The 16,094-nt window shown below is 29.8% G+C and overlaps 1 protein-coding gene across 2 annotated transcripts in view; it reads right to left on the bottom strand.

Moving 5' to 3' along the window:
- Window positions 1-16,094, bottom strand: part of Cow (Proteoglycan Cow) — a 305,796-nt gene that overhangs the window by 44,577 nt on the left and 245,125 nt on the right. For both annotated transcript variants that reach the window (XM_065515436.1, XM_065515437.1), the window contains exon 6: window positions 236-411. In XM_065515436.1, the coding sequence (XP_065371508.1) occupies window positions 236-411 (176 nt within the window). The remainder of the gene's footprint in view (window positions 1-235; window positions 412-16,094) is intronic.

The following is a 16,094-nucleotide window of genomic DNA, read 5'->3' on the forward strand; positions in this document are numbered from 1 at the left end:
TAAATGTTTCACTAATTGTGACAAATATTTCACGAATGTTTTTACTCTATTTATTTATTTTCAAACCTCCGGTCAAGTGGGTACTTGTTGGTTGGTGTTTTTTTTTTTTTTTAATTATCTTTCATTTTAATATTTGTTGGAGCTTGTTTGTTGGTTCATTGTATTTCTTTTGGTCGTTAATTTTTTTGCAATTTTATTTTTTTGCATATAATTTATTATTAAATATTTCACTTACATCCATTATTGTATTAAATTCATTATTGTTGCTGCTGCTAATGATGTTGTTGTTGCTGTTCTCTTTATATTGTTGCTGCTGTTTCTCTTGCTGCTGTTCCATGGTTTTCTTGTATTTAGCATTGAATGCATTTTGTCGTTCATTAATGCGCTGCAAACGTTTCTCACTGATATTATCTGGAAAACATTGTAAATAAAAAAATCCCATAAAGACTTCAATAAATTTCATTAATTAAATAAAATGATAAAGGAATATATAATTAAATTTTATAAAAAAGTTGGTTTCAGAACAAAATTTGTTGTGAAAGAATAAATGTATGTCTCAGTGTTTAAAACGCATATACATATATTAGAATGTCGGGTTTGTTAGACCCAACATGTACTTAGTTGGGGCAGAATCAAGATATTTTCGAAATATATCTAGCATTGCTAACTGGTTGATCCGGTTTATTATTTGACGACGTATCCCAAAGACCCCATACACACAGAGAAAAAATATAGTTGTGTATGTTTACTGTAGTAACCATTTCAATATTGTTAAAAGTTTTTTTTTAACAATATTATAGTCACAGTAACTATTTGCATGGTTGTGGTAACCATAATATGGTTAATTTACGATTCACATGATTGTATTAACCATACATATGGTTACAGTAAACAAGTATATGTTTGTGACAACCATATTTATGATGAATAATATGATATCCATAAGCCGAGAGCAACATAATATGATAAGTCCTTCAACATATAAATTGTAAAATATAAATTTATTTAAAGTATTTGTCATTGTTAGCTATGACCTTTTCCCATCTTTCTGGCAACATATGGATTCCAAGCTAAAATAACTGCTCATCCTTTGAAGCCAAGAACGAATTAAGCCAATATCGGATACTCTGTTCCAAAGGGATCGTTCTGCATCGATCGAAAGAAATAGTAGTCGGACAGGGCAAGGTCTCGAATATAAAGCGGATGAGGCAAAACTTCCCAACCACTTCATTCTAAATACTTTTTATCACGTATTGCATAATGTGGTCGAAAGTTGTCACGATGGAAAATTACGGTTTTATGTCTAAATGCATTTTCCGGGCGTTTTTTGTCCAATGCTCGCTTCAAACGAATCAGTTGCATTCGGTACAGATTCCCTGTGATGGTCCTCAAGACGCATTTGGTTCTAATAAAATGTAGAACATTACCTTAGCGCCATGGATATTTGGGTTTGGTGTCGATTCGGTTGGTTGGTGAAGGACGGAGTTTTAAAGTGGCATATTTTTGAATCTAATTGAGATATTAACTTGAAATTTTTTTTGTAAGACCAAAAATTAACTTATCTAAACAAAAAATATAGCTCGGAATTAATGTGGATCAAATTGTTTCTAATACTTGCAATACTATTAAAATTTTGATATAAATTTTAGTTTTAGAAACTCAATGAATATGTAATATGCAATAAAGTCTTTATTTATTAACGAAACTCAATGAAAACGTTAAATAGTTTTTTATGTTTGTCATTCTAAATAACAAGGTATAAAAAACAAGGTCAAAAGTTCAAAGGCAATCCCGCAATTCTTAAAAATTGGAGCGAAAATCTCAAAAATGGTATTTTTTACAATTTTGCATATAGGGTCCACATTTCCTTCGGGGCTGGGAAAATACTTTGGCGATAAATAGGGAACACATCAAGGTTTCCAAAGCTGCTTTTTGTTTTCTGATCCCAGCTTTGGAATTTTAGAACATGTGGCTCAAAGTTGAATTTATGATAAAAAAATAGGTCAAATTCCGAAGGGTGTATGGGCTACATATTCTAAGAATAGGATATATAATTTATATCAAAATGTTCTCTGTAAAGATACCTTACAGAAAAACATAAAATTGTTATATGTTCTTAAAGAACGTTTTTTTTTTAATTAAAAAGAGTTATTTCAGAATTTTATCCTGATCGGACCAAAATCGGTGCAAAAATGATTTTCTTTTATAGCGTTCAATCATTTCGGTCTCGGAAAATTGTCTTTGATCTTTAATTCGTATGGTATCCAATTTCCCTGACTTTGGGTGAATACTGCTGCTTGGAAACGTTTTGAAATAGCTTATTGAGTCAATCTTCATGGAGTAATGCCTCCAATTCTTGGTCATCAAACATTTTTGGCTGGCCTGGGCGATCTTTGTCTTTCGTGCCAAAATCACCACTTCTGAACCCCACAAACCGATGAAACACATTCACCATAAACTACGGTGGGCAATCGGTGTGCTTCAGCTGCGCTTTTTTTCAAATTAAAGAAGTAAAGCTAAACATTCCGCAATATGACGCTTTATAATTTTCGAAGCAAATAAAAAAACTTTGTTGTTTATACAATGTTCAATAACTAAGACAGAATAAATGAGAGATATGTTCCCTTCAAAAACCGCATTTGAAAGTTACGCCATCTACTGCAAATCCCGCGCCCAACATATAAGCCTTTTACCACCCTCGGACTAACTGTGGTCCCGACTTCTGGTTCTAGTTCTTAGTAGCTATAGTCCAAAAGTTGATCATAACAATTAAAATTCATATATTTTATAGTTTTAATAATTTTTAGTTGTAGGTCTAACTTTTCTGTCTTGAATAACTATGACCCCAGATATAAAAGAGTTAACAATGTTCTAGAAGCTTAAAATTACATAATCGTAAATTAGAAATCCAAGGAAACAAGCTGAGAATTTTTTTTTTTAGAAATAATTTAAAACATTTTTGAACAAAAGCAAAATTACCTCGAATCCGCCAATTTCAAATCTAACCCATAATAAAATATGTACATATATTTAATTCTCATATTTTTTTTTGTTTTTAAATTTCGTTTAAAAAAAAATTTGGAAAATGTTAAATTTGTGATTTGATTTAGGCACAAAATTCTATGATTTTTTTTTTATTGGTATCCTAGTTCTATATTAAAACGTCTATGAATAAATTAAATACAAAAACTATTTCTAAATGATTTTTTTTTTAAATTAAATTTTTAAAATTTTTTTGAAAATATTGCTACTTTGACACAACAATAAACTTTAAATAAAATATTTTCAGCATTTTATTTTTTGATGATGGAGGAGATCATGTTCAGCACTGAAAGTCGCAAAAGTTTGAACTCATTTGTTCTTAGCAAATTTTGAACTTGATATAACTAAAAATCACTCCTCTTAAAACTACAATTTTGATTTGTCTAAACTCTAGTTCCTTCTTTTATTTAATCCAGTTGTCTGTTGTTGTGGATGTTATTGAAATTACTAACAAAAACAACAATATAACCAACATGTCTGCCTTAAAGTTATAAAAATTTCCATTTAGGGTTGGCCTCAACAAGTATTTTTGTTGTGGTTTTTGCCAACAACAAATGAACGCACTGCTCGTACTCGTAAACTGAAACAAAACATCCGCCGCCATGATTGAGTGTTTGTTAGCGTGTAGTTGTTGCAAGTGTTTTGTAGCTGGTGTTGTCGTTGTTGTTGTTGCTGTTGTTAATACACAATTGTGGCAGTTGGATCAATTGTTTTTATGCAAATTATATTTTCATTAGAAAAACTATTCAACCAAACAACATTTTGCGATTCTTTTTTTGTGAGATTTTTTCCATTATGTAGATCATGGAATGAAAACAAGTAATAAAAGTGAATGAAGTAAGAAAAGTATGTAGTAGGTTGGACTGTGGATGTGATTTTAAATTGTTTTAATATTAAAGTGTTGACGGAGTGAGTCTTTGTTTTTGCAAGAAATTTAATAAAATTTAGATAAATTTAAATTTCATGCGAAAGACAAGGAGAAATTATCAGCCCAAAAAGGTCAAAAGGTCTAATAGATACTGGCAAGGCAAAAGAAGTCAAACAACCCTTTAGAAGATCTCCGAGCTCTTCTACCTGAAATGCAGCTGGCAAAGTTAAATGCTCTGATTCTTTTGTGCACGAAGCCAAAGCTAATGCTTGGTTGAAGTCTTATAAAGTTCAGATCGGAATGCGGCAAAAAAATGAGGAAAAATTGAGGTAAAATTTTATAAAAAACAAGTAAGAGAGCTATATTCAGCTGTGCCGAATCTTATATACCCTTCACCAAATTATACTTTAAAATTCAAAATTTAAATATTTTTAGGTAAACAAAAAATTTTTTTTCCAAAGTTGTTTTTTTCATCTTTTGTAAAAGAAATTTTTTTCGAATTGTTATTATAATTTTTTTTTTAAATTTTAAAATTTGTTTTTGGTGAAAAAAAAAATTCGGGTTAAAAAATATTTTTTCCGATTTTGACCCATTGTAGGTCCAACTTACTATGGTCTTATAAACGTCGTTGTATAGGTCTTTATCTATCATTAGACATCCATATTGTCTATATTCATGTCTTAGTAATCCAGGTCAAAAATATGTCAAAAATCTAGGTTGCCTTGGTTTTTTCCTCATATCTCAGCCATTTGTGGACCGATTTTGCTGATTTTAAATAGCAAACTTCTCGAAAGCATGTCTGACAGAATTATTGAAGATTTGGATCCCGAAGATATCTGGGGTCTTCAGAAAATTGATTTCAACAGACAGACGGACGGACAGACAGACGGACATGGCTTAATCGACTCCGCTATCAATAAGGATCCAGAATACATATACTTTATAGGGTCGTAAAATTATATTGTGGAAGTTACAAACGGAATGACAAACTTATATATAACCTTCTCACGAAGGTGAAGGGTATAAAAATACACCTGTTTTGTGATGGATGATGAAAATTATGTACTGGCAGACTTTTCATGACTTCCGCTTCAAGATTTTTATGTAGCCGATGGACGAGGTAATGTTGAAGAACAATAGCGGACAAAAAAACAAGAAGTGTTTCAAGCCATTTGCAGATCATTTGTGCCATATATATTAAGGAGTGTCTACAAAAATTGCCTTCATATTAAAGAACACAGGACATGTCCGATTTTGTTCAAAAAGTTAACTGAAGCAGATATAAAATCTTTAATGGGAGGATTTCCGGAAAAAGAGCATCAATTTATAAATACCCAGTAATATTCCAATATTTTAATGTTTGAATAAATTTACGTATTTTTCAGAATTTTTATATTGAAGGGTTTAGGTTTTATTTAACAAGTTTACGCCTATCTCTTTAGTTACGTTATAGTTTTTCTCTTATAATTAACATATAGAATGGAGTTTAAAGAGAAACTCTAAATATGTATTGAATAAAATACGATGTGCGTTATTTAAAATATCTCAAAGAAGCATAGGAAAATATTAGCCTAATATTATGGTTAGGATCACATTATAATTTTATGAATCACCCTTTTGGAAGATAGAGACCATTTACAAAGTTGCACCGTTACGTCATCAGCATACATACCTGGGTATGTATAGTAAAACACATGCAAATATAATGATAAAATTGAAAAGTATAGCATTTTTTTAACGTTTTTACCCACCCTACTCCACATTTTTGATAACAGCGAGCCCAAATATATCCCGATTTTCTCTATTTTTCTTTTATTGGACTAAAAACAAATGTATATGTCAAACAAAAAAAAAAAGTTATTTAGAAATCGTGACTGACTCCATAATTATATGTATTTGAATTTAAAAAATTTTTAAATGGCGATTTTTCGTTAGTTTTTGGTAAAAAAGTAATTTTATTATATTTAAGTTAACTAAAAAATTTCTAAGAAAATGTATTAGGAATTTATACTTTTTGAAAAGCTAACTTCACACTAAATATTTTATATGAAAACTAATATTAAAATTGTTGATACGGAGGGGACCAGGTCCATTCAAACAACGCCTATTTTTTATGTAAAATTCAACTTTAGGGCTAAAATTCTCAAATCGCATAGTCGATATCAAAATAAGTTAACCCATTTTAGATAGCCAAATAGGTTCCGATAACCCCGCTCCTGGTATGGATATTATAGCAAAAAAATTAAAAAAATCCAATTTTTGGGATTTTTCAAAACTTTTTTGGGAATTGCGGGATTCCTAATTATAAATTTCAAAATTTGTTTTTATTTTTTCTATTTCTAATAGAAAAATCTATACTACTGTACTACATTAAAAATATTAATAAGTAAAAAATTAATTTTAATTTGAAAAATTTGTATCTTTGCAAAACTCAATAAAACGCATTTTTTGTCATACCTATAAAACCACTTCTTTCAACAAACAATGACTAAATGTAAGGGTGAAACTGGTTATCATAAAAGTTTTGAACCTTTTGTCTATTTCTAACAAAAAGTAATACAGAAATTCTAACAAACGGGTTAGATATTAGCATTTTTATGCTAACGGCATGCCATTCCCCATACAAAACGTATATACATACATACCCAGGTATGTTGCTGTTGGCGTGCCTAAAGCAATTCTGCTGTTGACATAAAGGTTAAAACAGTTTGTGGACAATTAATCCCATAATTCCAAAATTGGGAATTTTAAGATTTTTGCCCATTAGGACCTCAATTGGACCGATGCTGGTCAAATTCTTAATGGCATATTAAAAACACACCAAGGTATATAAAACGGTATTCCGTTTGGGATTCTATGCTTTCTTTTGATTCTATGCCAACCACATTAGCATATCAGATGTATAATGTTGATTTTAAATTCTCTTCCTTTCAAAATTGTATATAATTTTTAATAATTAAACAAATTCTAGGTGTATTCTGGTTATAGATTTCACATATCAGATTCCATAAAACATAAAATTTGGATCGATCAAGTCTTTGGAAAAAGCAGAACTTTTTAAGCGTAAAATATTTTTAACTAAATGAGAATGTTTCCACTTTAATTATAATATTTAGGGGTGTTATCTACAGTTCTGCTTAATTTTCATTTTAATTTACATTTAATAATAAATAATTGTTTATTTCTAATTTATGTAAATAAATATTCGTAGCTTTAAACTAAGTAATTAGTAAATAATACATTTTTTAAAATGACTAATTGAAAAAAAAACTAATTTAAAATATATATTAAATTATTTAATTTTATTTCAATTAATTATAACACTATATATATTGAAATGTTTGGTTTATAATTAGATTTATTAAATTTTAATAACATACTAATTTTAATTAGATTATTTTGAATATATTTTTACAAACTGAAGGTAAAAAAACACCAGCACAAATCAGATAAAAAAAAACTTAAAATTACACTGACACATACATGTTTTCTCTACGGCTTATCGTTTCCCATTAACTATTTCATATTCAAATTATTCGAGTATAATATGTTTTTTCTCGTTATTTTTTTTTTCGTTTCCTTACAAAAAAAAAGAAGAGAATTCATTATGAATTTGTTATCTTCATCCAATCTATCTCTTCACAGTGCTCTGTTTAAATGGAAAAAGTTGCCAAAGAAAGTAAAATAAAAAATAAAGTTTTTCTTTTTATCTTATTTATTCTTTTGTGGAAATATATTCAGAGTTTTTCAAAAATATAGGTTGTTGTAGGTTTCCGTTTAATAATTTATTAATGAGTTCAAAGAACTTTTGTCACAGTACTGTCTTTTGTTGTTGGTTTTTTGTACTCTACAACACGTTTCTAATGAAAAACAAGTAAGAAAGTATGGTCGGTCAAGCCCGACCATATAATACACTAAGTAAAAGAGCAAAAACATTTTTCTTTTAAAATTTCAATAATTTATATTTTTGAGTGATTTTCGGAAGTGGGCCTTATATGGGGCTATGACCAATTATGCAGCGATCACCATGAAATTAGGTCGTGTGATTTATGTCTATATTAAAGTTTACTATGTTGAATTTTGTGAGTATACCAACATTTTTAAGTGATTTATCTACGTTAAAGTGATTTTCGGAAGCGGGTCTATATGGGAGCTATGACTAATTATGGACCGATCGTAACAAAATTTGGTGACATGAATTTTGTATATACATATATAAAACTTATTTGGAGCGCAATTTGTGGAGATAGATTTATAAATTAAACATTTATGACCGATAAAGTCCAATTCGTTAAAACTTAAACTCGAAAACACTTCCCCTTTGTGCATGTGCAATTTCATTCAAATCGGACTAATGGTTTATAAGGTACATATTTATTTCCCTCTTTTTTTCTCTCATACCACTGTGCGATGTCCGTCCGTCCTTCTGTCAATGTCAACCTTGTAATCAAACTACAGGTTGCAATTTTAAAGATAATTCGACAAAATTTGGTACAAGCTTTTCTCTTGTCCGAGGGACAAATCCTATTGAATTTGGTTAGAATCGGTCCATCATTTCTCCTAGCCCCCATACGATTGCCCTATCTGAAAATAGTTAAGCTCTCATAAAAATCTTAGTTATATAGATATCCAATAACAAATTTAGCACAAATAAGTTTTATATAAGCCGAAATCGCACCACAAAATTTTGTGACGATCGGTTCTTATTTAGTCATAGCTCCCATATAAGGCCCACTTCCGAAAATCACTATAACCAGCATATATCTCTTCAAAATGTGGATATTCCATTTATTTATTTATTTTTATTTTATTAATATTATATAATACAATAAATGACACTATATAATAAAGTTGGATGAGAGTTCTGGTAGCTGTGACCTTCGACTCCACTGATTATAATATAAATAAATTCTTAATATATATATATATATATATATATATATAGAGGTAATTATATTGTGAAATATATATTCATATAAAGTTGTTTTAGACAATATATTAAATAAGGTTCAATAAATTACATTTTTTGATGAAGTTAGCGATTTTGGTGATGTTATTTTGGCTTGGATTAGTTAGACATGAGCTGGGGATCGTCGTGTCAAAAATTTGTAATCTTATTGTGGAGTATACTTGACATTGATCTAGAATGTGGTTTATGGTTTGTTGTACACTACATATACGGCATATGGGGCTATCTTCTTTTTTCAGCAGGTGTTGATGGGTAATTTTGGTATGACCCAATCTTAATCTTGTGAAAACTCGTAGTTCTTGTCGGGAGTTAGATTTGGGGTAGATGGGTTTGACACCATTGGGATTAATTTGTTTGTATCGATGGTTGTAGTTTTCCCATAGATTTAATTTGTTGTGTTCAAGGTGTTTAGATAAAAGTCTATTAAGATCTTTTACAACATGGGTGGTAAAGGTGTATGTTGGAGATTTTGCAGCAATGCATGCAGTTTTATCGGCAGCTTCATTACCTGCAATGCCGGAATGACCTGGGACCCACATTATGCGTATTTTATTTGGAAATTTAATTAAAAAATTACGTATGTATGTTACATATGTTTCGGAACATTTGGTATTTAAAATAGCTGAAATTGTGGATTTGCTGTCTGTGCATATAACGTACCGTCCTTTTTGAATTGAGAAATGTTCCGCAGCAAGTTTAATTGCTTGAGCTTCAGCAGTAAAAATACAACAATGTGGTTCCAAAAGTCCATAGATTACAGGAGTGTGATTATCATTCACTATACCAAAAGAGGTATATAGATGTGTTTTAGACCCGTCTGTGAATATGAATTTCCAGGTATTGTATGTCGGTGAATAGCGAATGGAATTGAACTCTTGCTGATATACAACTGGAGAAGTTGACTGTTTGTCATATTTCTGCAAATCAAGTATAAATGAACTGCGTTTTAAAAGCCACCACGGTTCATTTTTCGAGGAAATTTGCAATGGTTGTATTGTTGGGAACAAATTTCGAACATAGTTAACAATCCTGTGTATCGGTGATAATTTTTAACAGGTACGTCTGAGATTTATGGTATTTTTGACGAGTCGGTGAAGATTTTGGTTATTACAAATGTATAATTTAGGTATTAGTTTTATGTTTTTTTCATAAATTCTTTCAGTAATAGATGGGAATCCTGATTCGATAAGTAAGTTTTTAACGTTTGTTGTTGGGAAAGCTCCTATTGAACATCTGATGGCGGCATGATAAGGTGAATTTAGCATATTTAAGTACTTTTTTGGGCAGTTGCTATAAATTTGTATTCCGTAATCAATTTTGGAAAGTATTAGGGATTTAGTTATCATGAGGAGTGTATTTCATGTATTCCATTAAAATTCAATATGAATAAGTAATATAGATATAAAATTCATGTCACCAAATTTTATAGCGATCGGTCCATAATTCCATCGGTCATAGCTCCCATATAAGGCCCACTTCCAAAAATCATTTTAACGAGCATAGATTTCATACAGATGTTCGTATTAAAATAAAATTCAACACAAATAAGTTTCATATACACAGAAAACATGCCACCTAACTTTAGGGCGATTTGTCCATAACTAGTGACAGCTCCATTCGCCTTTCGCCATGCATATATTTCCTGTCACTAGAGGTGGGTGTGGCAGTAGGCGGATTAACTTGAAATGATTACTAAAGTCTTTGGTGAACATTTATGTGACCTAATTGAAAGTCAGAAACTTATAATTTTCCAGTGATCTTCATCCGCAGTTGTACTTTAATCCACCTACTGGAAATGGGCGTGGCACTGCCCGATTGACTTAAATTTTTTACTGAAGATTTAAAAACTTATTATCATTTGTACGAAATTTGAAAGGTCTAGCTATTTCCTGTGATTTATTGCCTCTAAAACTTGTCGTTGGCCACATCGTGCAATGTTTTCGTCCGTAAATATACGAAAATTAAACATTTTAAGATTCATCGACTCATAAATGAATGTTTAACTAACAGAAATTTTTTAGTGAAGTCGGTCATAAGTTGTGTCCAATATTGTGATAAATATGGAGTAAGATTAAACTTTGAATTTTCAAATGTGTAAAACTAGCGAAAAATTTAGCCGAAAAATAAATAAAACTTAAACCGTTCAATATAAAAATTCTCAATAATACGTAAATTTATTCAAATATTGTACAAATTCATTAAACATTACAATATTGACATATTACTCGGTATTTATAAATTTGTCCACTTTTTTCGGAAATCCGGATTTTATGGTTGCTTTCGTTACCTTTTTAGACGATGTCTGGTATCCTGGAATACCTTTCCTGTGTTCTTTAATTATTTTTGGTTTACAACAGCCCAATACCTTTATACGGGGTGGATGGATTTTCCTCCCGTGGTACAAATTTGACATTATTATTTGAATACCACTTAAGGCCTTTTTTCCATAGTGGCATAATGCAGCTGATCCGAAAATTGTGAAAAGTCTGCCAGTACATAAGTTTCATCATCCATCAAATAATAGGTGTATTTTTTATAAAATCTGACCTAATTTTTTTCGCTCTTTAACGCATTGCGATCTGAAACTTTCTGAACTTTATACGTCTTTAACCCTGCATTAGCTTTGGCTCTGCGCACTAAAGAATTAAAGCATTAAACTCTACAAGCTGCTTTCTGATACAAGTGTTTGGTGCTTTTCGAAAGTGTTGTTCGACTTGTTTTGCATAACCAATATCTTTTAGAAATTTTTTTCTTCCTGAACCAATTTTCCTTTCAATATTCAAGTCTTCCTTATACTATTTAATGGCAAGTGAACAAACTTTTGAAATCGATGTCTTCCGATCGGGATGAAATTTGCACCAAGGCTAGTTCTATTGAGTAACTCAGACACCATTTTTCAACAAGATCGGTCGAGAACTCTCTGAGTTAGAGGGGGTCAAAGTTTGACATTTTGATCAATCAGGTGTTTCTTCTTATCCATGTAACTTATTACCTATTGTTCTTAGCAAAATGTGTTCCAAATAGTTTAGATAGCTCTTTCTTCAATCTTTCGAATAAAAAATATTTAAAAAAAAAAAAAAAAATTTTAATATTTTTTTTCCGAAATCAAAAACTTTTTTGACTTTTTATTAAAATGGGCCCTTTTTTTTCTTAAAATAAAGCTTAGATATTTTCCTTGAACACCTATTTGGTCGTTTAGTGGGATGCGAGTGGGATATCTATCAAAATAAATATTTTGTAACGCAAAACATAAAATTTTTTAATTTTTTTGCAAAATCAAAAACTTTGTTGACTTTTTTTCAAAATGGACCTTTTTTTAATTTTTTTTTTAACTCAAACAAAAGCTTAGATATTTTCCTCGAAGACCCTTTTGGTTGCTTAGTGGGATGCGCGTGGGATATCTATCAAAATAAATATTTTTTAACTCAAGATTTACAATTTTTGATTTTTTTTTGCAAATTCGAAATTTTTTTTCAAAATGGGCCCTTTTTTTAAAAATTTTTTTTTAGTCAAAAGAAAGTTTAGTTCCATTCCTTTAAGATATTTTAGGTCGCTTAGTGGGTTGCGAGTGGGATATCTATCAAAATAAATATTTTGTAACTCAAGACATACAATTTTTGAATTTTTTTTTGCAAAATCGATTTTTTTCCAATATGGGCCCTTTTTTTAAAATTTTTTTTTTGCTCAATAGAGGTCTTTACCTTTAAGACCTATTTGGTCGCATAGTGGGATCTATCAAAAATAGATATTCCACTCGCATCCCACTAAGCGACCAAAAGGGTCTTCAAGGAAAATGTCTAAGCTTTCTTGAGCTAAAAAAAAATTAAAAAAGGGTCCATTTTGAAAAAAAAAGTCAACAAAGTTTTTGGTTTTGCAAAAAAAAGTCAAAAATTTTATGTTTTGCGTTACAAAATATTTATTTTGATAGATATCCCACTCGCATCCCACTAAGCGACCAAACAGGTTTTCAAGGAAAATATCAAACCAAAATGTCAAACTTTGACCCCCTCTAACTCAGAGAGTTCTCGACCGATCTTGTTGAACCTTGGTGCAAATTTCATCCCGATCGGAAGACATCGATTTGAAAAGTTGGTTCACTTGACATGAAATGCGCCATGTATTAATATAGTTGATTTTGGATGAACAAACAAATTGCCCCATTTGGAGACCCCACATCTGAAGTGTCTGTGGGGTCCGTCGTCAAAACTTAAACTCGAATACTCCTTTGCTACAGCCAGTTAGAATGTCAGATTTATTTCCAAAATATTTTGATTCTGCCCAACTGTGCTTTGTTGTCTTCATCGATGCCATCGGTTGGAAATTACATATTTATTACCATTTCTTATAATGGACAGAATTGTTTCAAGAATAATTAAATATTCCAAAAAAAAAAAAAAAAAAATATTTAACAAATAAAATACACGAAATAACTGCATCTTATGATGCATTTAATTCGTAGGGACTGTTGCACAAACTAACTAATTGTTGTGCTCTTTCTCTCTCTCTCGCTCCTGTTATTTATTGTTAATGCTTTTAAAAAGTAGCTGCTGCTGCTGTTGTTGTTGTAATCTAGTGCCCTTTTGTGTTTGTTATTGTGTTCTGGTGGCACAAATGCTGTTCGGTGCGGTGGCACTTTGACTGTCTGTTTCAGGTCGTTATTTAATTTTTCTTTTTGTTTTCGGCTCTTATAACATCATGTTTGCTTTAAACGTTCCCTCATTCAATCTCCACCTACTTCCCCTGCCCCAAGCATCTCTTTGCCTGCTTTAGTTAATTGATTTTTTAATTGAATAGGTTTGCCAGATTTTGTTTTTATCTTTAACTATGGGTTTTCCCCCGTTAACACCGCCACCTCTTATAATTGGTAGCATTTTTGTTGTTGTTGTTCTTTGTTTGTGTTTGAGTGTTTTTAAAATTTGTTTTTACTTTATGGTTAATAAATCAGGCTTTAATTGACGAACTTTTTTTTCTCCTTTTTGTTTTGCTATTGCTTTAGTTATTTTATGTGAGAGTAAATGTGTGTTTTGAGAAATTTATAAAATTGTTAATACTGTTGAATATAATTTCCTTGTTGAGTTTAATTGGTTAAAGAGGGGTAATTTATTGTAGGGGTGTTTTGTTCTTATTTAGAGGGGAGAGTTTAAAATGAAGGTTGGGAAGTTAAATAGTGATATTAAAAGTTTTTTTGTTAAGTTGAAAAAACATTAGGGGCTATTCCTATAAAAAAAATACTAAATTTAGTTAAATTCAAAATTAATTTTTAAAAAATTATTGCTTTTTTAATTTTCTTATTTTTTATACCTTGTTGGAAAGGGTATCTTGTCCAGATTTTATATTTGTAATAATTTTTATATGTCTTGTTAGCAGATTTGAAATTTATTCATTTAAAATATATAATGTTTGTTGGCTTACCTACGCAACTTTAACTAGGATTTTAACTATTGGCGCCGTTTGCCTTCGATCTAGTTTTAACATAGAATTAAAGTTTAACTTATTATCTAAAAGATATATGAAAATTAGCTGACTTTTTGTGCCTATAAAGAAATGGCATGCAAAAATGTTGAGCAACTCAGAAATTAAAAAAAAAATGTATCTACTTTTTTTGATTTTAGTTGCTTTTCATTGCTTATTTTGCTATGATAGCTTATACAAATTTATAACTATATATAAAGTAAATTTAGTTCTTAACAAAACAGTGTTTTATTTTTTTTAATCGGATGAAAATTGTAAAATTTATTCAACTTTTCATTTTAGTATTTTCTCCCTCAGCGCATATGAATAAAAAAAAACAAAAATTTTTCGAAAAAGTTTAATAACTTTTGCAAATATAAACCGAGTTTAACAAGTAACGACGCATTTTTGTCTATATAAAATTACATTTAAAACACTGTGCAAAAAAAAAGGTTTTCATAGAAAAAAATTGAAATAAATATTCCTGAATTTAAAAAATTACGAAAAAAAAACTGCGAAACTTTTTATAAAAACTTACATAATTTCATGAAATATGCAAACATTTATGAAAGAAAAATTCGATAAACTTTAAAACTTTGATATCGGTCTAAAATAATGAGAGTTAGAGGTACTATAGTACTATTACTTTTATACAAAAACTCAAGAAAAAAAAATCAAAAAATGTATTTTTAACCGTTCCTAACTTTTTTTTTTTAATAATTCGATTTTTATGATTAAAAATCCTTATTAAAGTTTATAGTGCCACCTAATCAACAAGAAAGAATCTTACAAAAATCCTCATCCATTCAAAAGTTACAGATTTTTGATCCGAAAATGACCAAAATTTTCCACTGTGGGGCGGTTGCAATGTGGCGGCGTATATTTTAAAATATCTTCTGATTTAAATAAAAATCGGTACACGGGGGTATTCATGATTTCTGATTTCGAATCAGAGGTAAAATTTTTCAGATTTAAAGTGGCGGATCAAATATGGCGTCGTAAATTTTAAAATGTCTTCTGATTTAAATGAAAATCGGTATACAGTAGGGTGGGTCAATTTGTTCGGGCCCAAAAAAAGTGATAAAGCGTATAGCAAATTCGTAATATACGGAAAATTCTAAGAACTTTTTCCCGAAGAAACCATGGTTCTAAATCAAAATCGAGCTTCCGGTTTTTTACGAGAAAATTTGGTGATCATGAGCACTGAAAATAATGCTGCTTTTTTGGAAATATTCATATATTGTCATTGCTATTGGTGAATTGTTGATGTGTATCACTGGAAGAGGGCTTGTTTAAAAGGAAATTTTCTCAGCTTTCCATATCTGTGCTAATTTTAAGAAAATTATGTTTAAAAATAATGGTTGTGAAGATTTTTTAAAAATAATAACAGTCAAATTGGCAAAAAACCTAAAGATTTTGCTACCCAAATATTAAAATAAATTAATTTAACTAATTTTCATTCAAAATTGAGTTAAAACAACAATTGATTCAAAACATAATTAAAAGAAAATTTATTTTGAAAAATTTAAGTAGAAACTAAAAATGGAAAAATTTAAAAAAAAATTTAATCGCTTTTTTATTAAAACTCATTTTTTTATTAAGCTCGATTAAATCCAAATAATAAATAATATTCGCGTAAACTAATAAAATTGAAAATATGCATTCATTCTTCATACCCTGTTTTCATGTAAACATATGGCTGCGTATGAGTGATATTTAATTAAAAAAAAAAAAATATTCAAAACACATAAAGTACATTTATTC

This window comes from Calliphora vicina, chromosome 1, assembly GCF_958450345.1.
Source record: "Calliphora vicina chromosome 1, idCalVici1.1, whole genome shotgun sequence".
NCBI classification, from domain to species: Eukaryota; Metazoa; Arthropoda; class Insecta; order Diptera; family Calliphoridae; genus Calliphora; species Calliphora vicina.